Here is a 27,154-nt window from a genome sequence, read left to right as displayed (position 1 = left end):
AAACTGTGCTCGAGTTCTAATCCGACACAACTGTAATACGTCAGGAAGTTTCATATCAGTGCACACTCCGCTGCTGAGTGAAAAATCGATTGTAGCATATACTCGGTTTCTAATACTAATATTTCACTTAATGTGTTAAAACTTACTTACTTACTGTAAGATTATCCAGAGACACATATGCTGCACAGCAGCTTTAGGGGAACAAAGTGTACATGACGAGACTTTTCGCCTGAAGATGATGAGTAACAAAATCGTCGAAACGTTATGAGAGCACGACACAACGACTCTGCTAAAAAATTAATGCCGTGGGACTAGGGCATCCCGTCGGGTAGACCATTTTCTGGGTGCAAACCTTTCGATTTGAAGCCACTTTGGCGACTTCCGAGTCGAAACGACTCTGCTGATAACCCGATAAGATTTCGCCAACTACACCACGCCTGTTATTTAGCACAATAACTGTTGTAGATGATGAGTTGCAGCAGCAGCTGACTGACCCTCGCGCCTCCGTGCTGTGTTGGCAGGAGCGTAGCCGCCCCCGCAGCCCGCCCCCGCCTCCGCCCCCGCAGCCGGCAGCGCGCGCTGAGGAGGCCGAGTCGGCATGGCGCACCAGTTCTGGTTTTCCTACCCGCCCCCCACGAGCGGCTCCAGCCGCTCGCAGACCGACGAGGAGAAGAAGGAGAAGAAGGAGGCCGCCGAGGCGCTCGCCCGGGCAGAGCACTTCCAGCAGCAGGTCAGTCCTGAAGACGGCGCGCCGCGCGCACTCCGAAACGTCCTCACATCATTTTTTTCTGCAGCAGGGGAAGACGGGGTTTTATGGATTGGGGGAGATCAGTCAGTCGCCTGGCTTGATGTGATTGATTTTTTCGGTTGATCCAGGGGGACGGGGGACTGAGCAACGAGGTCATTGGCTCCATCAGATTGGGGAAGATTGGGGGAGCCACTTTGAAAGAACCATCGTGGCACTTCCAGCAGCAGGTCAGTCCTGAAGACGACGCGCCACACGCACTCTGAAACGTTCTCACATCCTTTTTCCTGCGGGAGGGGAAGAAAGGGTGTTATGGATTGGGGGAGATCAATCAGTAGTCTGACGTGATGAGATTGGTTGGTTGGTTGATCTGGGGGGAAGGGGACAAAACAGTGGCTCCATCGGATTGGGGAAGGATGGGGACGGAAGTTGGCTGAACCACTTTGAAGCAACCATCATGGCACGTCCAGCCGCAGGTCAGTCCTGAAGACGGCGCTCCACGCGCACGCCGAAACGTTCTCACATCCTTTTTCTCTGTGGGAGGGGAAGACGGGGTGTTATGGATTGGGGGAGATCAGTCAGTCGTCTGACCTGATGAGATTGGTTGGTTGGTTGGTTGGTTGGTTGGTTGAGTTTCATGATGGGATTGGTTGGTTGGTTGAGTTTTTTACAGGGGGGGGGGGACAAAACAGTAAGTTCATTGGCTCCATCAGATCAGGGAAGGTTGGGGAAGGAAGTTGGACGAACCACTTCAAAGGAACCATCCCAGGAGTTGACTAAAGCGATTTAGGGAAATCACACAAAACCTAAATCAGGTTATCTGGACGCTGGTTTGAACATTCGTCCTGCTCAATGCGAGTCCATTGTGTTAACCACTGCGCCACGTCACTCGGTTCTTGATGTGACTTCGTAGGCTCGGGTGCTCCTCCTTACAACCTGGCGAAGTATTTAATATCAGTTCTTAGCCCATATGCTGGCAAGTATGAACAGCAAATCTCCAATTCGGTGGCTTCTATTAGATGGTTAAAATCATGAGACTGGGGCCTTCAGATATACTGATGAGTTTTTCAGTGGTATCTCTGTTTACACAAGTCCCTCCAGACGAGTTCCTACAGTCTGATAGTGGAAAACTGTATGAAGAGTTGGCGAAGCTTTTCCATTATGCGCTGACATCCACGTATTTTTTATTTAATGGTAACATTTTTTAACATTAGGACGGAGTGACTATGAGTGGGTCTTTATCACCCACAGTTGCGAATTTGTTGTGTGGAAGAGTTCGAAGATAGCTCACTGAGGACTTCAGCTTTGCTACCAACATGCTTCTGGAGATATGTTGACAATACCTTCTTTGTCTGGCCTCGGGAACGTGATGGTCTCAACAGATTCTTAGACCACTACCACTGACTGCATCCCAGCAGGTTGAAAGAGATGGGCGGCTTCCATTTTTGGAAATCACAGTTTACAAGAAAACAAGATGGTACTTTGGGACACAGTGTCCACCAAAAGCAAACACACACCGATCGATATCTGCATGCCAAGAGTAGCCATCCACTGTACCAATGCAAAGGCGTTCTTAGGACTCTGGTACAAAGAGCATATGTTATTTGTGATGCGGAGAGTTTAAATCGAGAACTTCCACATTTGACGGCTGTGTTTAGTGGAAATTGTTACTGTAGGCAGCAGACAAATCGTGCTATGGAGTTTGGACCATCCCCAGAGGTGCATGAAGAGGAGCATAAATATGTGGCCTTTATTCCTCATGCTGGGGGCACAGAGTTCTAGACTGGGAGAATTTTAAGCAGTTTTAGCTACAAGAGTGTGTTCCGTGCACCTTTCAAGATAAGCGCATTACTCGGACTGTGAACGATTATTTGGGACTTATTAAGCCTGGCATGTGTGTGTGGGAAGACTTGAGATTCACGCAGTTCAGGTCAGGTTCATGGAAACATGGACATCACACGAGACTACAACAGCCGGAAGTATCGGCGGTAGCAGAACATTGCATAAGCGCTGGACACGGGATGACGTTTGACAAGACTGTGACAGTTGCCATCACTTCGGCTTTTGGAACAGAGTTTATAAAGAGGCAGTTGAGATTAGGTTGGCAGACAAATTGAGTAAGAGAGAGAATGATTTGCCCCTAAGCAGGACGTGGATCCTGTTCTAACGTGTGTCAAGTTCTTGGGAGCGGCCTACCCGAGAAGTCCTTGAGTAAGATATATGCCCATAATATCACGGTACCGCCAAATATGGGGTACCTAGTTATTATTACTGTTGGTACTTGACATGTATTGGCAAGTGTCAGAACTTGTTCTGTATGAGTCACTGTGCCATCTTGTGACTGGAAGCAATTAGAGAGTTCTAATGGTTCAAATGGCTCTGTGCACTATGGGACTTAACTTAATTAACTTAAACCTAATTAACCTAAGGACATCACACACATCCATGCCCGAGGCAGGATTCGAACCTGCGACCGTAGCGGTCGCGCGGTTCCAGACTGTAGCGCCTAGAACCGCTCGTCCACACCGGCAGGCAGACAGTTCTGGTTCGCTGTGGCTGCATGCGTTTGTTTCTAACTGCCATCTGAAAAAGTATTGTAGCGTTACAGAAAGGCTGCATCGTTGTTGGACGTTGGGCATTTTGACTTCGTAAGTGCTTTATTTATTTCCTTTTAATAGTACGTACACTTTGTGATCAAAAGTATCGGGCCACCTGGCTGAAAATGACTTACAAGTTCCTGGCGCCCTCCATCATTATTCTGGAGTTAAGTATGGTGTTGGCCCACCCTTAGCCTTGATAACAGTTTCCACTCTCGCAGCCATACGTTCAATCAGGTGCTGGAAAGTTTCTTGAGGAATGGCAGCCCATTCTTCACTGAGTGCTGCTCTGAGGAGAGGTATCGATGTCGGTCGGTGAGGCCTGGCACGAAGGCGGCGCTCCAAAACATCCCAAAGGTGTTCTGTAGGATTCACGTCACTCTGTGCAGGCCAGTCCGTTACAGGGATGTTATTGTCGTGTAACCACTCCGCCACAGGCCGTGCATTATGAATAGGTGATCGATCGTGGTGAAATATGCAATCGCCATCCCCGAATTGATCTTCAACAGTGTGAAGCAAGGATGTCTTTAAAACATCATTGCAGGCCTGTGCTGTGATAGTGCCACGCAAAACAACAAGGGGTGAAAGACCCCTCCATGAAAAACACTGTCACACCTTAACACTACCGCCTCCGAATTTTACTTTTGGTACTACACACGCTGGCAGATGACGTTCACCGGGCATTCTCCATACCCACACCCTGCCATCGGATCGCCACATTGAGTACCGTGATTCGTCACTCCGCACAACGTTTTCCCAATGTTCAATTGTCCAATGTTATCGCTCCTTACACCAAGCGAGCCGTCGTTTGGCATTTACGGACGTGATGTGTGGCTTATGAGCAGCCTCTCGACCATGAAATCCAAGTTTTCTCTCCTCCCGCCTAACTGTCACAGTACTTGCAGTGGATCCTGGAATTCCTGTGTGATGGTCTGGATGGATGTCTGCCTATGACACATTACGATCCTCTTCAACTGTCGGCGGTCTCTCTCGGTCAACAGACGATGTCGGCCTGTACGCTTTTGTGCTGTACGTGTCTCTTCACGTTTCCATTTCACTATCACATCGGACGCAGTGGATCTAGGAACATTTAGGAGTGTGGAAATCTCGCGTATAGACGTATGACACAAGTGACACCTAATCACCTGACCACGTTCGACGTCCGTGAGTTCCGCAGAGCACCCCATTCTGCTCTCTCACGATGCCTAATGGCTTCTGAGGTCGCTGAGATGGAGTACCTGGCAGTAGGTGACAGCAGAATGCACCTAATATGAAAAACGTATGTTCTTTGGGGTGTCTGGGTACTTTTTATCACATAACGTACATGTTCTTTCAGTATTTACTCACTGTCGTACATCTGTGTAGCATGTGGCTATGGAGGAATGTGGATATGGTTTGGACCTTAATTGGGGTAGTTAGGAATATGTAATATGGGGTACACCATATTTGGAGGATATTATTTAGAAATTTATTTTTATGGTCGAATGTGTTCCTTATTTTTTTTAAATGAAGAGTATATTTTGTATTATTTTTCCCATTAAATGGCTTCATTGATGAAATAAAAGCTTGGGATAAAGAGCAAATTAACGGAGCTATGGAAGCCTCTATAGGGAAACAAATGGTCTGCTGAAAAACAGCTAGACATTTCTGTGTTCCACAAACAATGGTAGAAAATATGTAAAGCAAAGGCGAGAATCTGACAATGAAGATATTACTACGGAGATAGGAAGAAAGCCCATATTCCCATTTGATTTTGAATTTGACTTGGTAAGGCATTGCATGGTAATGGATGAGCGATTTTTTGGGTAACCAGGACTGCTGTAAGATGATTGGTTTACCACTTAGTAGCGGCATATAACATCCCAAATAATTTCTGAAATTAATACAGTGCATTACGTGTCTATGGAAACTATATTGTCATATATCTAACTGAAAATTGTAAGAGCCGTCCCCCCCTTGGGAACCACTTTGGAGATTTTCTAAAAATGAACGACAAAAGAAAGAATTTGCACTTAACAAGCCAAATAAACCTAATCTTAGAAACTCATATATTAATACATACATCAAAAAAAGTTTTGCATCACCTTGGTTCCGAGAGTTCCGGAACCTGTACAGAAAATTGGAATAGTGATCAACAAAACCTTGATTTCCGCCATTTTTATTGCTCATGAAAAGCACACATAACATTTTTGTACCACCGTACAGCGAGACCTTCAGTGTTGTTGGTCCAGATTGCTGTACACACGGTATCTCTAATATGCGGCAGCACGAACTCTTGCATTGATGCGTGCCAGTATTCGTCGTGGCATACTATCCACAAGGTCATTAAGGCACTGTTGGTCCAGACTGTCCGACTCCCCAAGGGCGAATCGGCATAGATCCCTCAGAGTGGTTGGTGGGTCACGTCGTCCATAAACAGCCCTCTTCAATCACTCCCTGGCGTGTTCGATAGTGTTGATATCTGGAGAGCATGCTGGCCACTCTAGTTGAGGGATATTGTTCTCCTGAAGTAAGTCATTCACAAGATGTGCTCGATGAGGAAGCGAATTGTCCTCCATGAAGACGAATGCCTCGGCAATATGCCGCCGATATGGTTGCACTATCGGTCTGAGGGTGGCATTCACGAATCGTAAAACCGTTACGGCGCCTTAGATGACTACCAACGGCGTACATCGGCCCCATATAATGCCATCCCAAAACAGCAGGGAACCTACACCTTGCTGCACTCACTCGCTGGACAGTGTGTCTAAGGCATTCAGCCTGACTGGGTTGCCCCCAAACACCTCCGACAATAGTCTGGTTGAAGGCAGTTGTGGCACTTATTGGTGAAGAGAACGTGATGCCAGTCCTGAGCGGTCCATTCGGCATGTGGTTGGGCCCATCTGTGCCGCGTTGCATGGTGTCGTGGTTGCAAAGATGGACCTCGCCACGGTCGTCGGGAGTGAAGTTGCGCATCATGAAGCCTATTGCGCACAGTTTGAGTCGTAACACGACGTCCTGTGGCTGCATGAAAAGCATCATTCAACATGGTGGCGTTGCTGCCAGGGTTCCTCCGAGCCATAATTTGTAGGTAGCGGTCATCCAGTGCAGTAGTAGCCCTCGTGTGGCATGAGCGAGGCATGTCGTCGACAGTTCCTGTCTCTCTGTATCTCCTCCATGTCCGAACAATACCGCTTTGTTTACTCCGAGACGCCTGGACACTTCCTTTGTTGAGAGCCCTTCCTGGCACAAAGTAACAATGCGGACGCGATCCAAGCGCGGTATTGACCGTTTAGGCACGGTTGAACTACAGACGAGACGTGTACCTCCTTCCTGGTGGAATGACTGCAACTGATCGGCTGTCGGACCCCCTCTGTCTAATAGGCGCTGCTCGTGTAATGTTATTTACGTCTTTGGGAGGGTTTCTTGACATCTCTGTTTAGTCAAAAGGACTGTGTCTGTGATACACTATCCACAGGTTCGAATCCTGCCTCGGGCATGGATGTGTGTGATGTCCTTAGGTTAGTTAGGTTTAACTAGTTCTACGTTCTAGTGGACTGATGACCTGAGATGTTGTCCCATAGTGCTCAGAGCCATTTGAACCATTTTGAACCACTATCCACAGTGAACGTCTGTCTTGAGCAGTTCTGGGAACTGGGGTGATGCAAAACTTTATTTGTATGTGTATATGAGTGTAAAAGTAGTGTTTCATTCTTAAAGGTCTTAGGAATACGAGACGAAATCTAATGCTACCCCATAGTAGGTCACTTTACCATCACCGGCGCTCTACTAAGACTGCTCAGCACCTATGGTTATCGGTGCATGCGCCGTGTACGGTACAGAAGCCTACATAGGGCGACGACCTGTAGTAACCCAGCGATCAGTTTTCAGCGGGACTCAGCGACAGCAACATACACCTGAAGATGGCGGACAGATGAATCGCCGAAACAGCGAGTCATGTAGGATCCAGCAGCCGACCCAACAGGCTAACAAGTATTCTGATTTATTTGTTGCGGCCCACCTCGAATCGCTGTGCTGTGCCAAGCTTGTTATCCCAGACCAGCACTTGCACGTAGTGATGTGAGCAACCAAATGAAGGCAGGCGCGTGATTTGGTTCCAGTTGTCCGTTCAATTATTCATTTATTTCTTTGAGTGAGAGCACTCTATGGGAGTTACGTAACGAAAATAATCGATACGACCAGTTGCAGTTTAACGTATAAGTTGGGCTGTAGTCATTCGTTTCTTTCGAGTGATCCTAGTCTGTGGGGGATATCCAAATGGAAACAGTCGATACAGTCTGTTCACTAGACAAATCACTTTTTTCTCTTGCCATGTCGCCCACCTGGTCTACGGGATATGGAAGTTTTCTTTTATTTTCGGTTGTTAGGTCGTTACAGTACAACCAAAGACCACATCAACATAATTGTTTATTTGGCATCTCTTTTCCTTCCTCTTCCCCCAAAACTCTTTCATTTTATCAGCATGAGCTCTTTTCCCCTCATACGAGTCCAGCTCCTATCTGTTTGTTTCAGCTTCCTGAAGACCTTTGGACTCATTGACTTCCAGTCTGAATCTCTTGAGTAGGGTCTACTGTTTAATCTGCGTTTCCTCTAAATTTTTTTTTCTCTCGCTTCTGTACCCATTTTCATTGTGTTTAATACTGTTTTGGAAGAATGTGTGAAACTTCTTTCTTAATCTGCCCTCCTTCATTCTCTCTAGATTTCACTGCGTGTAACACGCCTTTTCCTGATCCCGCTTCTCATTTTAAGGCGTATTTATTTACTTTGTCTGAAAACCCAATTGCTATGTTCTTGATTGAGCTCAGTTTTTTTTCGCAGGATCCTTCTTTCCATCTTTTCCAAATCTTCTAACGTCCATTTCCATCCAGCTGAAAGTGTTGTTTTCGACATATACAGGACTTCTGGTTTTGCAATTGTAATGCCTTAATTTAGAATTTTAGAAAAACATTTTTTATATTACAGCCTCTTCAATTACCACAATTTTCTTACTGTTAATTGCTAATCCCTTCTACTGAAATTTTCGTTTACGTACTCAAGTGCCCACTATCATGGTTTACATCCCAAGTAGAACTGCCAGCTCTGCAGAGGATGTTTGTTCCCGTGAAACACCCCGAGCATAATTAGGCCCTGCATCACACTTGGTGGACAGCCAATAAGGAGCGCCACAGCGTCGTAGCAAAACAGGCCGCTCTATCCTGTTCCAGCCTGCAGACGGACATGAAATCCACCCTCTCTTCTCTCTCCCGATTGTCTTTGGATTTTGTTCGGACTGAAAACCACATCTCCCCATGAATACCTGTCATTCTGTCCTAGGCGCGCCCAATTGCCTTCCACATACTACACAAACACGACTTTAAATGACTCTTCTGCTTTTGAAAGGAGCTCCCTTCAGATGCAGACACCACTGAAATTCCTCACGCGACGCATATGTACTTGTACATTTCTTTTCAAGTAAATACACACTTTTGGTCAATTCTGCCGTCCACTATGAGTGCAGCTTGTGGCAGGTTCCCTCACACTTACCTCTTTGAGTACTGGCATGGTTAATAAAACAAAGTATTTTTTAAAAAAAGACGACCAGAGATTCGAAAAGTGACAGCTTATGCTTAAAAACCAGAAAATTAAGTCGCCTAAATATAAAAAGAAAACAGCATCATATACACTTTCTGTTGAATGATTCCTACCAATTTTCAACCCATTCAGATATCAGGCAGCAAGGTAAACTAGTGTGCTTATGCTCAGTAGTTAAATTCTTAAGTCATGAATTAATTAAGACTAAATTGAACCACTGGAAATTTATCTGAATGATTAGTGTTTCATTAAGGTCTAAATAAAATCTCTCACATTAATATACAAAACAAAATATTAAAAACCAAATGTTCATTGATAACCAGATTGCTTTGATGTGTGCTTAGTCTCAGCAGTTAAAATCTTAAGACATGAATTAATTAAGACTAAATTGAACCACTGGAAATTTATCTGAATGATTAAAGTTTGATTAAGGTCTAAATAAAATCTCTCATATGAATACATCAAATAAAATATTAAAAACCAAATGTTCGTTGACAATCATATGGCTTTGAGGTGTGCTTAGTCTCAGTAGCTAAATTCTTAAGGCATGAATTAATTAAGACTAAATTGAACCACTGGAAATTTATCTGAATGATTAGCATTTGATTAAGGTCTAAATAAAATCTCTCACATTAATACACAAAGAAAATACTAAAAACCAAATGTTCGTTGATAATCAGATTGCTTTGAAGTGTGCTTAGACTCAGCAGTTAAATTCTTAAGTCATGAATTAATTAGGACTAAATTGAACCTCTGGAAATTTATCTGAATGATTAGCGTTTGATGAAGGTGTAAATAAAATCTCTCATATTAATACATAAATGAAATATTAAGAAACAAATGTTCGTTGATAATCATTTGGCTTTTAAGTGTAGATAGTCTCAGTAGTTAAATTGTTAAATCAAGAATTAATTGACTAAACTGAACCACTGGAAACTTATCTGAATGATTAGCGTTTGATGAAGGTCTAAATAAAATCTGTCATATTAATACATCAAATAAAATCTTAAAAACCAAATTTTCGTCAATAATCAGATAGCTTTGAAGTGTGCTTGGTCTCAGTCGCTACATTCTTAAGTCATGAACTAATTAAGACTAAATTGAACCACTGGAAATTTATATGAATGAGTAGCATTTCATTAAGGTCTAAGTAAAAGCTCTCATATTAATACATCAAAGAAAAAATATTAAAAACCAAATGTTCGTTAATAATCAGATGGCTTTGAAATGTGCTTAGTCTCAGAAGTTAAATTCTTAAGTCATCAATTAATTAAGACTAAATTGAACCTCTGGAAATTTATCTGGGTGATTAGCATTTGATTAAGGTCTAATGAAATCTGTCATATTAATACATCAAACAAAATATTAAACACCAAATGTTCATTGATAATCAGATGGATTTGAAGTGCGCTTAGTCTCAGTAGTTAAATTCTTAAGTAATGAAATAATTAAGACTAAATTGACCCTCTGTAAATTTATCTGAATGATTAGCATTTGATTAAGGTCAAAATATAATCTCATGTTAATACACAAATGAAATATTAAAAACCAATTGTTCGTTGATAATCAGATAGCTTTGAAGTGTGCTTAGTTTCAATAGTTAAATTCTAAAGTCATGAGTTATTTAAGACTAAATTGAACCTCTGGAAATTTATCTGAATGATTAGTTTTGATTAAGGGCTAATAAAATCTCTCATATTATACATCAAATAAAATAATAAGAACCAAATATACGTTTATAATCAGATGGCTTTGAAGTGTGCTTAGTCTCAGTAGTTTTATTCTTATGTCATGACTTAATGAAGACTAAATTGAACCACTTGAAATTTATCTGAATGATTAGCATTTGATTAAGGTCTAAATAAAAACTCTCATATTAATACATCAAATTAATCTGAATGATTAGTTTTGATTAAGGGCTAATAAAATCTCTCATATTATACATCAAATTAAATATTAAAAACCAAATTTTCGTTGATAATCAGATTGCTTTGAAGTGTGCTTAGTCTCAGTAGTTAAATTATTTAGTCATGAATTAATTAAGACTTAATTGAACCACTGGAAATTTACCTGAATGCTTAGCATTTGATTAAGGTCTAAATAAAATCTGTCATATTAATACATGAAATAAAATAATAAGAACCAAATGTTTGTTGATAATCAGATGGCTTTGAAGAGTGCTTAGTCTCAATAGTTAAATTCTTAAGTAATGAATTAATTAAGACTAAATTGAACCACTGGATATTTATCTGAATGATTAGCATTTGATTAAGGTCTAAATAAAATCTCTCATATTAAAACATCAAATAAAATATTAAAAACCAAATGTTCGTTGAAAATCAGGTGGGTTTGAAATGTGCTTGGTCTCAGTAGTTAAATTCTTGAGTCATGAGTTAATTAAGACTAAATTGAACCACTGGAAATTTATCTGAATTATTAGCAGTCGATTAAGGTGTAAATAAAATCTCTCATATTATTACATCAAATAAAATATTAAAAACCAAATGTTCGTTGATAATCAGATTGCTTTGAAGTGTGCTAACTCTGAGTAGTTAACTTCTTAAGTCATGAATTAATTAAGACTAAATTGAACCTCTGGAAATTTATCTGAATGATTATCGTTTGATGAATGTCTAATTAAAATCTCTAATGTGAATACATCAAATAAAATGTTAAAAATCAAATGTTCGTTGATAATCAGATTGCTTTGAAGTGTGCTTAGTCTCAGTAGTTAAATTCATAAGTCATTAATTAATTAAGACAACATTGAGCCACTTGAAATTTATCTGAATGCTTAGCGTTTGATTAAGCTCTCAATAAAATCTCTCATTTTAATACATGAAGTAAAATAACAAGAACCAAATGTTCGTTGATAATAAGATTTCTTTGTAGTGTGCTTAGTGTCAGTAGATAAATTCATAAGTCATGAATTAATTAAGAATAAATTGAACCACTGAAATTTATCTGAATGATTAGCATTTGATTAAGGTCTAAATAAAATCTCTCATATTAATACATCAAATTTAATATTAAAAACCAAATTTTCGCTGATAATCAGATGGCTTTGATGTGTGCTTAGTCTCAGTAGTTACATTCTTATGTCATGAATTAATTAAGACTAAATTGAACCACTGGAAAACTATCTGGACGCTTAACGTTTGAATATGGTTTAAATAAAATCTCTCATATTAATACAGAAAATAAAATATTAAGAACCAAATTTTCGCTGATAATCAGATTGCTTTGAAGTGTGCTTCGTCACAGTAGTTAAATTCATAAGTCATGAATTAATTAAGACAACATTGAGCCACTTGAAATTTATCTGAATGCTTAGCGTTTGATTAAGGGTAAATAAAGTATCTCTTGTTAACAAATTAATAAAATAAAAATAAATAAATAAATATAATAAAATAAATAATAGATAATAAATATTAAATAATAAATTACAAATAATAATTTATTAATAAATAAACAAATAGTCTCAGTAGTTAAATGCTTAAGTCATGAGTTAATTAAGACTAAATTGAACCTCTGGAAATTTATCTGAATGATTAGCGTTTGATGAATATCTAAATAAAATCTCTCATATTAATACATCAAATAAAATATTGAGAACCAAATGTTCGTTGATAATCATTTGGCTTCGAAGTGTGGATAGTCTCAGTAGTTAAATTGATAATCATTAATTAATTAAGACTAAACTGAACCACTGGAAATTTATCTGAATGATTAGTGTTTGATTAAGGTCTAAATAAGATCTCTCATTTTATTACATCAAATAAAATATTAAAAACCAAATGTTCGTTGATAATCAGATAGCTTTGAAGTGTGCTTAGTCTCAGTAGTTAAATTCTTAAGTCATGAATTAATTAAGACTAAATTGAACCTCTGGAAATTTATCTGTATGATTAGCGTTTGTTGAAGGTCTAAATAAAATCTCTCATATTATTACATAAAATAAAATATTAAGAACCAAATTTTCGCTGATAATCAGATTGCTTTGAAGTGTGCTTCGTCTCAGTACTTAAATTCATAAGTCATGAATTAATTAAGACAACATTGAGCCACTTGAAATTTATCTGAATGCTTAGCGTTTGATTAAGGGTAAATAAAGTATCTCTTGTTAACAAATTAATAAAATAAAAATAAATAAATAAATATAATAAAATAAATAATAGATAATAAATATTAAATAATAAATTACAAATAATAATTTATTAATAAATAAACAAATAGTCTCAGTAGTTAAATGCTTAAGTCATGAGTTAATTAAGACTAAATTGAACCTCTGGAAATTTATCTGAATGATTAGCGTTTGATGAATATCTAAATAAAATCTCTCATATTAATACATCAAATAAAATATTGAGAACCAAATGTTCGTTGATAATCATTTGGCTTCGAAGTGTGGATAGTCTCAGTAGTTAAATTGATAATCATTAATTAATTAAGACTAAACTGAACCACTGGAAATTTATCTGAATGATTAGTGTTTGATTAAGGTCTAAATAAGATCTCTCATTTTATTACATCAAATAAAATATTAAAAACCAAATGTTCGTTGATAATCAGATGGCTTTGAAGTGTGCTTACTCTCAGTAGTTAAATTCTTAAGTCATGAATTAATTAAGACTAAATTGAACCTCTGGAAATTTATCTGAATGATTAGCATTTGATGAAGGTCTAAATAAAGTCTCTCATTTTAATACATGAAGTAAAATAATAAGGACCAAATGTTCGTGATAATCAGATTTCTTTGTAGTGTGCTTAGTGTCAGTAGTTAAATACTTAAGTCTTCAATTAATTAAGACTATATTGAAGCACTGGATATTTATCTGAATGATTAGCATTTGATGAAGGCTAAATAAATTCTCTCATGTTAATAAAAAATAAAATAAAAATAAATTAATAAATAAAATAAAATAAATAATAAATAATAAATAATAAATAATAAAAAATAAATAATCAATAAATAAATAATCTCAGTACTTAAATTCTTAAGTCATGAATTAGTTATGACTACATTGAACTTCTGGAAATTTATCTGAATGATTAGCGTTTGATGAATATCTAAATAATATCTCTCATAATAATACATCAAGTAAAATATTAAGAACCATATGTTAGTTGATAATCATTTGGCTTTGAAGTGTGGAGAGTCACAGTAGTTAAATTGTTAAATCATGAATTAATTAAGACTAAACTGAACCACTGGAAATGTATCTGAATGATTAGTGTTTGATTAAGGTCTAAATAAGACCTCTCATATTATTACATCAAATAAAATATTAAAAACCAAATGTTCGTTGATAATCAGATAGCTTTGATGTGTGCTTAGTCTCAGTGGTTAAATTCTTAAGTCACGAATTAATTAAGACTAAATTGAACCACTGGAAATTTATCTGAATAATTAGCGTTTGATTAAGGTCTAAATAAAATCTCTCATATTATTACATCAAATAAAATATTAAAAACCAAATGTTAGTTGTTAATCAGATGGCTTTGAAGTGTGCTTAGTCTCAGTAGTTAAATTCTTAAGTCATGAATTAATTAAGACTAAATTGAATCACTTGAAAGTTATCTGAATGATAAGCGTTTGATTAATGTCTAAATAAAATCTTTCATATTAATTCATCAAATAAAATATTAAAAAACTAATGTTCGTTGATAATCAAATGGATTTGAAGTGTGCTCAGTCTCAGTAGTTAAAGTCTTAAGTCATGAATTAATTAAGACTAAATTGAACCTCTGGAAGTTTATCTGAATGATTGGCATTTGATTAAGGTCTAAATAAAATCTGGCATATTAATACATCAAATGAAATATTAAAAACCAAATGTTCGTTGATAATCAGATGGGTTTGAAGTGTGCTTTGTCTCTGTAGTTAAATTGTCAAGTCATGAGTTAATTAAGACTAAGTTGAACCACTGGAAATTTATCTCAATGATTAGCGTTTGATTAAGGTCTAAATAATATATCTCATATTAATACATCAAATAAAATATTAAAAACCAAATGTTCGTTGATAATCAGATGGCTTTGAAGTGTGATTAGTCTCAGTAGTTAAAGTCTTAAGTCATGAATTAATTAAGACTAAATTGAAGCACTGGAAATTTATCTTTATGATTAGCATTTGATTAAGGTCTAAATACAATCTCTCATATTAATACATCAATGAAAATATAAAAACCCAAATGTTCGTTGATAGTCAGATGGCTTTGATGTGTGCTTAGTCTCAGTAGTTACATTCTTATGTCATGAATTAATTAAGACTAAATTGAACCACAGGAATATTATCTGAATGCTTGGCGTTTGAATAAGGTTTACATTAAATCTCTCATATTAATACATCAAATAAAATATTAAAAATCAAATTTTCGTTGATAATCAGATGGCTTTGAAGTGTGCTTAGGCTCAGTATTTAAATTGTTAAATCATGAATTAATTAAGACTAAATTGACCCTCTGTAAATTTATCTGAATGATTAGCGTTTGATTAAGGTCAAAATATAATCTCATGTTAATACACATATGAAATATTAAAAACCAAATGTTCGTTGATAATCAGATGGGTTTGAAATGTGCTTAGTCTCAGTAGATAAATTTTTAAGTCATGAATTAATTAAGAATAAATTGAACCACTGGAAATTTATCTTAATGCTTAGCGTGTGATTAACGTCTAAATAAAATCTCTCATATTAATACATCAAATAAAATATTAAAAACCAAATTTTCGTTGATAATCAGATAGCTTTGAAGTGTGCTTAGTTTCAATAGTTAAATTCTAAAGTCACGAGTTAATTAAGACTAAATTGAACCTCTGGAAATTTATCTGAATGATTAGCATTTGATTAAGGGCTAATAAAATCTCTCATATTAATACATCAAATAAAATAATAAGAACCAAATATACACTGATAATCAGATGGCTTTGAAGTGTGCTTAGTCTCAGTAGTTATATTCTTATGTCATGACTTAATGAAAACTAAATTGAACCACTGGAAATTTATCTGAATGATTAGCATTTGATTCAGGTCTAAATAAAATCTCTCATATTAATACATCAAACAAAATATTAAGAACCAAATTTTCGCTGATAATCAGATTGCTTTGAAGAGTGCTACGTCTCACTAGTTAAATTCATAAGTCATGAATTAATTAAGACAACATTTAGCCACTTGAAATTATCTGAATGCTTAGCGTTTGATTAAGGTCTCAATAAAATCTCTCATTTTAATACATGAAGTAAAATAATAAGAACCAAATTTTCGTTGATAATCAGATGGCTTTGAAGTGTGCTTAGTGTCAGTAGTTAAATTCTTAAGTGTTGAATTAATTAAGACTAAATTGAAGCACAGGATATTTATCTGAAAGATTAGCGTTTGATTAAGGCTAAATAAAATCTCTCATGTTAACAAATAAATAAAATAAAAATAAATAAATAAATAAAATAAAATAAATAATAAATAATAAATTATAAATAAATAAACAAATAGTCTCAGTAGTTTAATTCTTAAGTCATGAATTAATTAAGACTAAATTGAACCTCTGGAAATTTATCTGAATGATTAGTGTTTGATTAAGGTCTAAATAAGATCTCTCACATTAATACATCAGATAAAATATTAAAAACTAAATGTTCGTTGACAATCAGATAGCTTTGAAGTGAGCTTAGTCTCAGTAGTTAAATTCTTAAGTCATGGATTAATTAAGACTAAATTGAACTACTGGAAATTTATCTGTATGATTAGCGTTTGATTAAGGTTTAAATAAAATCTTTCATATTAATTCAACAAATAAAATATTAAAAACCAAATGTTTGTTGATAATCAGATGGATTTGAAGTGTGCTCAGTCTCAGTAGTTAAATTCTTAAGTCATGAATTAATTAAGTCTAAATTGAACCTCTGGAAGTTTATCTGAATGATTGGCATTTGATTAAGGTCTAAATAAAATCTATCATATTAATACATCAAATGAAATATTAAAAACCAAATGTTCGTTGATAATCAGATGGGTTTGAAGTGTGCTTTGTCTCTGTAGTTAAATTCTCAAGTCATGAGTTAATTAAAACTAAGTTGAACCACTGGAAATTCATCCGAATGATTAGCATTTGATTAAGGTCTAAATAAAATCTCTCATATTAATACATCAAATAAAATATTATAAACCAAATGTTCGTTGATAATCAGATGGCTTTGAAGTGTGCTTAGTCTCAGTAGTTAAATTCTTAAGTCATGAATTAATTAAGACTAAATTGAAGCTCTGGATATTTATCTGAATGATTAGTGTTTGATTAAGGCTAAATAAAATCTCTCATGTTAATACAACAAATAAAATATTAAAAACCAAATGGTCGTTGATATTCAGATGGGTTTGAAGTGTGCTTTGTCTCTGTACTTAAATTCTCAAGTCATGAGTTAATTAAGACTAAGTTGAACCACTGGAGATGTATCAGAATCTTTAGCGTTTGATTAAGGTCTAAATAAAATCTCTGATATTAATACATCAAATAAAAGTTTAAAAACCAAATGTTCCTTGATAAGCAGATGGCTTTGAAGTGTGCCTACTTTAGTACCTAAATTCTTAAGTCATGAATAAATTAAGACTAAATTCAACCTCTGGAAATTTATCTGAATGATAAGCGTTTGATTAAGGTCTAAATAAAATCTGTCATATTAATACACAAATAAAATATAAAGAACCAAATGTTCGTTGATGATCAGATGGCTTTGAAGTGAGCTTAGTCTCAGTATTTAAATTCTTAAGTCATGAATTAATTAAGACTAAATTGAACCACTGGAAATTTATCTGAATGATTAGTGTTTGATTAAGGTCTAAATAAAATCTGTAATATTAAAACATCCAATAAAATATTAAAAACCAAATGTTCGTTGTTAATCAGATGTTTTTGAAGTGTGCTTAGTCTCAGTAGTTAAATTCTTAAGTCATTAATTAATTAAGACTAATTTGAACCACTGAAAAATTATCTGAATGATTAGCGTTTGATTAAGGTCTAAATAAAATCTCTCATATGAATACATCAAATAAAATATTAAAAACCAAATGATCGTTGATAATCAGATGGCTTTGAAGTGTGCTTAGTCTTAGTAGTTAAATCTTAAGTCATGAATTAATTATGACTAAATTGAACCACTGAAAATTTATCTGATTGATTAGTGTTTGATTAAGGTCTAAATAAGATCTCTCATATTATTACATCAAATAAAATATTAAAAACCAAATGTTCATTGATAATCAGATAGCTTTGGAGTGTCCTTAGTCTCAGTAGTTACATTGTTAAGTCATGAATTAATTAAGACTTAATTGAACTTCTGGAAATTTATCTGAATGATTAGCGTTTGATTAAGGGCTAAATAAAGTCTCTCATATTAATATATCAAATAAAATATTAAAAACCAAATGTTTGTTGTAATCAGATGGCTTTGAAGTGTGCTTAGTCTCAGTAGTTAAATTGTTAAGTCATGAATTAATTAAGACTAAATTGTACCTCTGGAAATTTATCTGAATGATTAGCGTTTGATTAAGGTCTTAATAAAATCTCTCATATTAATACATCAAATGAAATATTAAAAACCAAATGTTCATTGATAATCATATGGTTTTGAAGTGTGCTTAGCTCAGTAGTTAAATTCTTAAGTCATGAATTAATTAAGACTAAATTGAACCACTGAAAATTTATCTGATTGATTAGTGTTTGATTAAGGTCCAAATAAGATCTCTCATATTATTACATCAAATAAAATATTAAAAACCAAATGTTCGTTGATAATCAGATGGCTTTGATGTGTGCTTAGTCTCAGTAGTTAAATTCTTAAGTCATGAATTAATTAAGACTAAATTGAACCACTGGAAATTTATTTGAATGATTAGTGGTAGATTGAGGTCTAAATAAGATCTCTCATATTAATACATCAAATGAAATATTAAAAACCAAATGTTCGTTGATAATCAGATGGGTTTGAAGTGTGCTTTGTCTCTGTAGTTAAATTCTCAAGTCATGAGTTAATTAAGACTAAATTGATCCACTGGAAATTTATCTGAATGATTAGCGTTTGATTAAGGTCTAAATAAAATCTCTCATATTAATACATCAAATAAAATATTAAAAACCAAATGTTCAATGATAATCAGATGGCTTTAAAGAAGCCAAACTGAAAAGTTGCATGTGTTGCACTGATTAAAGTTACGATCACAACTGAGAAACAACTGAACATTTATTTACAGACCAAGTGACACAACAAGATTAAGTAAAAGTGCCGGTCGGAGTGGAAGAACCGTTGTAGACGCTAAAGTCTGGAACCACGCGACCGCTACGGTCGCAGGTTAGAATCCTGCCTCGGGCATGGGTGTGTGTGGTGTCTCTAGTTTAGTTAGGTTTAAGTAGTTCTAAGTTGTAGGGGATTGATGACCACTGATGTTAAATCTGATAGTGCGCAGAGCCATTTGAACCATTTGAACCATCACTCCACAAACTGTCTCTCAGCAGGTCAGAAGAATATAGCATAAGTTAAAAGGGAAGGACTCGTCAAATTACGCGCACACTCACGTTTGTACTAATAATCCACACACAGAAAGAAGAAACCGTAAACAGAATTCCATGAACAAAACTTATACACTATATGCCAGAGAACAATTAGTTCCACCAGTCAACGACGAGGTCACTAACTCGCCCAGAAATCATCTTTTTGGAAGTGCAAAAAACATGGAAACATTTAGAATAAAATCAAACTGGCACACGATTTGAAATTCAGCTTGAACAACGAACTTAAAGAAATGGTAACTTGAGATAAAATGTAAATGTCGTGGACTGGGGCCTCCAATGGGGTAGACCGTTAGCCTGGTGCAAGTCTTCCGATTTGACGCCACTTCAGCGACTTGCGCGTCGATGGGGATGAAATGATGATGAAGAACACACAACACCCAGTCATCACAAGGCGGAGAAAATCCCTGACTCCACCGGGGATCGAACCCGGGCCCCCGTGCGTGGGAAGCGAGAACGCTACCGCAAGACCAACTTTTTTTTTAATAATGTTCGCTTTTGTTCGTTGCATCTGCTCGGGGCGGACGTTGTAAGACATCCGTTTAAGTTCGTTGTTGATCGATTAGCTCAGTTTTTTTATTACAGAGGGCTGCTAACCCTCTGACCGAACACGCTGAGCTACCGTGCCGGCATGTTGAGACGATGGGTTACCACGTGGCCGAAATGCACGTGGTGTAATCCAGGTGAAAAACAACATGTAAGACCCGCAAAGATATTCGGAAAAAATGAAGTTACACTTGTAACTAGGCTGTTTAGTTTTTTTTATTGATAACACCGCCGCCACGTAGCGCTCTGTATGAAAATCACTGGCTGTGCCGTGTGCAGTCTGTGGCTGGTTGGCATTGTTGTAATACTCGCCATTGTAGTGTTGGACAGCGGCAGCTGGATGCTAACAGCGGGTAGCGTTGCGCAGTTGGAGGTGAGCCGCCAGCAGTGGTGGATTTCGGGAGAGAGATGACGGAGTGTTGAAATTTGTAAGAATGGATGTCATGAACTGATATATATATATATATATATATATATATATATATATATATATATATATATATATATATAATGACTATTAAGGTAAATACATTGTTTGTTCTGTATTAAAATCTTTCATTTGCTAACTATGCCTTTCAGTAGTTAGTGCCTTCAGTAGTTTGAATCTTTTATTTAGCTGGCAGTAGTGGCGCTCGCTGTATTGCAGTAGCTTGAGTAACAAAGATTTTTGTGAGGTAAGTGATTTGTGAAACGTATAGGTTTATGTTAATCAGGGCCATTCTTTGCTAGGGATTTTTGGAAGTCAGATTGCGTTGCGCCAAAAATATTGTGTTTCAGTTTAAGCACAGTATTGTACAGTTTTTCTAAGGGGACGTTTCACACTCACGCAGATTGTTATTAAAAGAAGTCACGCTAAGAGAAGGTGAATTAGCAGAGTGGAAGGCTTAATGTACCACATGCTAAGCACGTGGTTACTATCACCAGTTCACACGCTACTAGAAACAAGAAACTCGAGCAGTGAAATAAAACTGAACTACATATTAAAAATTATGATACAAACATACAAGATACACATTCAGGCATAAGAGACTCACGCTAACTCATATGAGATGTTGATTCGTCAAAGCAGTCTCGCACCGCTAAGTTCCTGTAACACGAAGAAACGACTTAAGGAAAGGAATTATTAAGAAGCATGACATTAGTCCCAATTAAGAACAAATTAGGCACAATGAATATATAACATTCCGTCAGCTTTTCTAGAATCGTTGAGGCAAGGGGCAAAGAAATGGCTATTCACACTGATGTGCAGAATGGCGAGATAGCCTACCATCTGACTTTTGGAAAAATACCCACACAACTCCGAAGACTTCAAAGACTCAAAGAGCTGACAAGAGCCAGAATTATCGCACAAACAGCTTAACAGCTCGTAATTCCAAGCAAAAATAATACATAGCAGAATCGAAAAGAAAATTTAAGATGTGTTAGATGATATCAGTTTGGCTTTAGGAAAGATAGAGGCGCCAGAGAGGCAATTCTGAAGTTGTGGACGATAATGAAAGCAAGACTAAACAAAAATCAACACATGTTAATAGGTATTTTCCTCCTGGAACAAGCGTTCGACATTGTAAATTGATCCAACATGTTCGAAATTCTGAGAAAAATAAAAGTAAGCTATATAGAGAGACGGGCAATATACAATACGTATGACAGCCAAGAGGAAATAATAAGAGTGGATGGCCAAAAAGGAAGTGCTCGAATTTAAAAAAAGTGTAACACAGGGATGTAGACTTTCGTCCGTGCTGTTCAGTGTATAGAACGAAGAAGCAATGATGCTAATAAATTAAAAGGTTCAACAGTGGAATTGAAGTTCTAGGTGAAAGAATATGAATCATACGATTTCCTGATGACATTGCTATCCTGAGTGAAACTGAAGATTACTGAATTGAATGAACAGTCTAATGAGTACAGAATATGCATTGAGATTGAATTGAAGAAAGACGAGATTAATGAAAAGTAGCAGAAATGAGAACAGTGCGAGGCTTAACATCAGGATTGATGGTCACGAAGCAGATGAAGTTAAGGAACTCTGCTACCTAGGCGGTGAAATAACCAAAAAATGTTCAAATTTTACTGCCTAGGTATCAGAATCCCTTACCTTCATCTACTTCGTGACCATTAATTGATCAGCAAGGCTCGAAAGACAACATCCCTGTCCTACATCATTTTAAATCCGAGCATTTGGTTCTTGGTCTTCCACTCTTATAATTCCCTGTTATAAGAGTTGCCTTTCTCGTGCTTTTACCTTTCTTAAGCCAAACTGATCGTCATCTATTACATCTTCAATTTTCTTTTCCATTCTTCTGTATATTGTTCCTGTCGGCAACTTGGATGCATGAGCTATTAAGCTGATTGTGCGATAGTTCACGCACTTGTCAAATTGACCTTGTCAATTTTTACAGTTTGGAACATTTTTTGTATCAGGCCCCAAGAGATCGCATGGTTCCACCAGTGTATCAGGGTTTCCAGCTAAGCAATATTTCCGACAGTCCGTCTTCCACTACCATGCAATGCTGTACTCCAGACATTCCTTCTCACAAATTTTTTCCTCAACTTATGTTTGAGGCTAGTAGACTTCTCTTGGCCAGGAATGCCCTTTTTTCCATTCCTATTGTGCTTTTGATGTCCTCCTTGCTCCTTGCGTCCTTGGTTATTTTACTGCCTAGGTATCAGAATCCCTTAATTTCATCTACTTTGTGACCATCAATTGATCAGCAAGGCTCGAAAGACTATATCCCTGTCTTTTTTTTTTTTGTCATCAGTCTACTGACTGGTTTGATGCGGCCCGCCACGAATTCCTTTCCTGTGCTAACCTCTTCATCTCAGAGTAGCACTTGCAACCTACGTCCTCAATTATTTGCTTGACGTATTCCAATCTCTGTCTTCCTCTACAGTTTTTGCCCTCTACAGCTCCCTCTAGTACCATGGAAGTCATTCCCTCATGTCTTAGTAGATGTCCTATCATCCTTTCCTCTCCGATTCTGCCTAGAACCTCCTCACTCCTTACCTTATCAGTCCACTTAATTTTCAACATTCGTCTATAGCACCACATCTCAAATGCTTCGATTCTCTTCTGTGCCGGTTTTCCCACAGTCCATGTTTCACTACCATACAATGCTGTACTCCAGACGTACATCCTCAGAAATTTCTTCCTCAAATTAAGGCTGGTATTTGATATTAGTAGACTTCTCTTGGCCAGAAATGCCTTTTTTGCCATAGCGAGTCTGCTTTTGATGTCCTCCTTGCTCCATCTGTCGTTGGTTATTTTACTGCCTAGGTAGCAGAACTTCGTGACCATCAATCCTGATGTTAAGTTTCTCGCTGTTCTCATTTCTACTACTTCTCGTTACCTTTGTCTTTCTCCGATTTACTCTCAAACCATATTGTGTACTCATTAGACTGTTCATTCCGTTCAGCAGATCATTTAATTCTTCTTCACTTTCACTCAGGATAGCAATGTCATCAGCGAATCGTATCATTAATATCCTTCCATCTTGTATTTTAATTCCACTGCTGAACCTTTCTTTTATTTACATCATTGCTTCCTCGATGTACAGATTGAAGAGTAGGGACGAAAGGCTACAGCCTTGTCGTACTCCCTTCTTAATACGAGAACTTCGTTCTTGATCGTCCACTCTTATTATTCCCTCTTGGTTGTTGTACACATTGTATATGACCCGTCTCTCCCTATAGCTTACCCCTACTGTTTTCAGTATCTCGAACAGCTTGCACCATTTTATATTGTCGAACGCTTTTTCCAGGTCGACAGATCCTATGAACGTGTCTTGGTTTTTCTTTAGCCTTGCTTCCATTATTAGCCTTGACGTCAGAATCGCCTCTCTCGTGCCTTTACTTTTCCTAAAGCCAAACTGATCGTCACCTAGCGCATTCTCAATTTTCTTTTACATTCTTCTGTATATTATTCTTGTAAGCAGCTTCGATGCATGAGCTGTTAAGCTGATTGTGCGATAATTCTCGCACTTGTCAGCTCTTGCCGTCTTCGGAATTGTGTGGATGATGCTTTTCCGAAATTCAGATGGTATGTTGCCAGACTCATATATTCTACACACCAACGTGAATAGTCGTTTTGTTGCCACTTCCCCTAATGATTTTAGAAATTCTGATGGAATGTTATCTATCCCTTCTGCCTTATTTGACCGTAAGTCCTCCAAAGCTCTTTTAAATTCCGATTCTAGTACTGGATCCCCTATCTCTTCTAAATCGACTCCTGTTTCTTCTTCTATCACATCAGACAAATCTTCGCCCTCACAGAGGCTTTCAATGTATTCTTTCCACCTATCTGCTCTCTCCTCTGCATTTAACAGTGGAATTCCCGTTGCACTCTTAATGTTACCACCGTTGATTTTAATGTCACTCACCAAAGGTTGTTTTGACTTTCCTGTATGCTGAGTCTGTCCTTCCGACAATCATATCTTTTTCGATGTCTTCACATTTTTTCTGAAGCCATTTCGTCTTAGCTTCCCTGCACTTCCTATTTATTTCATTCCTCAGCGACTTGTATTTCTGTATTCCTGATTTTCCCGGAACATGTTTTTACTTCCTCCTTTCATCAATCAACTGAAGTATTTCTTTTGTTACCCATGGTTTCTTCGCAGCTACCTTCTTTGTACCTATGTTTTCCTTCCCAACTTCTGTGATGGCCCTTTTTAGAGATGTCCATTCCTCTTCAACTGTGCTGCCTACTGCGCTATTCCTTATTGCTGTATCTATAGCGTTAGAGAACTTCAAACGTATCTCGTCATTCCTTAGAACTTCCGTATCCCACTTCTTAGCGTATTGATTCCTCCTGACTAATGTCTTGAACTTCAGCCTACTCTTCATCACTACTATATTGTGATCTGAGTCTATATCTGCTCGTGGGTATGCCTTAGAATCCAGTATCTGATTTCGGAATCTCTGTCTGACCATGACGTAATCTAATTGAAATCTTCTCGTATCTCCCGGCCTTTTCCAAGTATACCTCCTTCTCTTGTGATTCTTGAACAGGGTATTCGCTATTACTAGCTGAAACTTGTTACAGAACTCAATTAGTCTTTCTCTTCTTTCATTCCTTGTCCCAAGCCCACATTCTCCTGTAACCTTTTCTTCTACTCCATCCTCTACAACTGCATTCCAGTCGCCCATGACTATTAGATTTTCGTCCCCCTTTACATACTGCATTACCCTTTCAATATCCTCATACACTTTATCTGTTCATCTTCAGCTTGCGACGTCGGCATGTATTCCTGAACTATCGTTGTCGGTGTTGGTCTGCTGTCGATTCTGATTAGAACAACCCGGTCACTGAACTGTTCACACTAACACACCCTCTGCCCTACCTTCCTATTCATAACGAATCCTACACCTGTTATACCATTTTCTGCTGCTGTTGATATTACCTGATAATCATCTGACCAGAAATCCTTGTCTACCTTCCACTTCACTTCACTTCACTGACCCCTACTATATCTAGATTGAGCCTTTGCATTTCCCTTTTCAGATTTTCTAGTTTCCCTACCACGTTCAAGCTTCTGACATTCCATGCCCCGACTCGTAGAACGTTATCCTTTCGTTGATTATTCAATCCTTTTCTCATGGTAACCTCCCCCTTGGCAGTCCCCTACCGGAGATCCGAATGGGGGACTATACCGGAATCTTTTGCCAATGGAGAGATCATCATGATACTTCTTCAACTACAGGCCACATGTCCCGTGAATACACGTTACGTGTCTTTAATGCAGTGGTTTCCATTGCCTTCTGCATCCTTATGTCGTTGATCATTGCTGATTCTTCCGCCTTTAGGGGCAATTTCCCACCCCTAGGACAAGAGAGTGCCCTGAACCTCTATCCGCTCCTCCGCCCTCCTTGAGAAGGCCGTTGGCAGAATGAGGCTGACTTCTTATGCCGGAAGTCTTCGGCCGCCAATTCTGATTATTTATCAAAATGTAGGCAGTGGCGGGGATCGAACCCGGGACCGAAGACGTTTTGATTATAAATCAAAGACGCTACCCCTATACCACGGGTACCCTGTCCATGTCTTACATCCTTTTAAATCTGAGCATTTCGTTCTTGGTCTTCCACTCTTATAATTCCCTCTTGTTCTGAATGTTCATATGTGTCTGATATCTTATGGGGCTTAACTGCTAAGGTCACCAGTGCCCAGGCTTACACACTACTTAACCTAAATTATCCTAAGGACAAACACACACACAAATGCCCGAGGGAGGACTCGAATCTCCGTCGGAACCAGCCGCACAGTTCATGACTGCAGCGCCCTAGACCGCTCGGCTAACGCGGGCGGCGGAAATAACCAATGACGGACACGGAGCAAGAAGGACAAAGCAAATTAGCACTGGCAAAAAAGGCAACCCTGGCCAAGATAAGTTTAGTGGTTCCAAACATAGACCAGAATTTGAGTAAGAAATTGTTGAGAATGTACGTTTGGGGCACTTCTTTGTATGGTAGTCAAACATGGAAAACCAGAACAGAAGAGATTCGAAGCATTTGAAATGTGGTGCTACAGGAGAATGTTGAAAATTAGGTGGACTGATGAGGTACGGAATAAGGAGCTTCAGGTTAGAATTGGAGAGGAAAGGAATGCGTAGAAAACACTGATAAGAAATAGGTACAGGATGGTACCACATCTGTCAAGACAGCTGGGAATTACTTTCATGGTACTAGAGTTAACTGTAGAGGGTGAAAACGGCACAGAAAGACAGAGATTGGAATACATCCAACAAATAATTGAGGACGTAGGTTCAACTGCTACTTTGAGATGAAGACTCGTGGAGATAACATCTTTGACCTACGGATAACAAACAGACCTGAACTTTATGACTCTGTAAGCGTAGAACAGGGAATCAGTGATCATAAGGCCGTTGCAGCATCCCTGAATATGGAAATAAATAGGATTATAAAAAAAGGGAGGATGGTTTATCTGTTTAGCAAGAGTAATAGGATGCAGATTTCAGACTGCCTAACAGATCAAAACGAAAGTTTCTGTTCCGACACTGACAATGTTGAGTGTTTATGGAAAAAGCTCAAGGCAATCGTAAAATGCGTTTTAGACAGGTAAGTGCAGAGTAATACTGTGAGGGACGGGAAAAACCCACCGTGGTACAACAACAAAGTTAGGA

General features: G+C 37.5%; 1 protein-coding gene across 1 annotated transcript in view; it reads left to right on the top strand.

Moving 5' to 3' along the window:
• LOC126295059 (voltage-gated potassium channel subunit beta-2-like) overlaps nt 1-27,154 on the top strand; it is a 1,105,917-nt gene that overhangs the window by 523,359 nt on the left and 555,404 nt on the right. Inside the window, exon 3 of the mRNA XM_049987306.1 lies at nt 522-730. Coding sequence (XP_049843263.1) covers nt 599-730 — 132 coding nt within the window. The 5' untranslated portion in view covers nt 522-598. The remainder of the gene's footprint in view (nt 1-521; nt 731-27,154) is intronic.

Source organism: Schistocerca gregaria, chromosome 11, assembly GCF_023897955.1.
Source record: "Schistocerca gregaria isolate iqSchGreg1 chromosome 11, iqSchGreg1.2, whole genome shotgun sequence".
Classification (NCBI taxonomy): domain Eukaryota; kingdom Metazoa; phylum Arthropoda; class Insecta; order Orthoptera; family Acrididae; genus Schistocerca; species Schistocerca gregaria.
The sequence above is the reverse complement of the archived record's forward strand: the minus strand, read 5'-3'. Positions and strand labels throughout refer to the sequence as shown.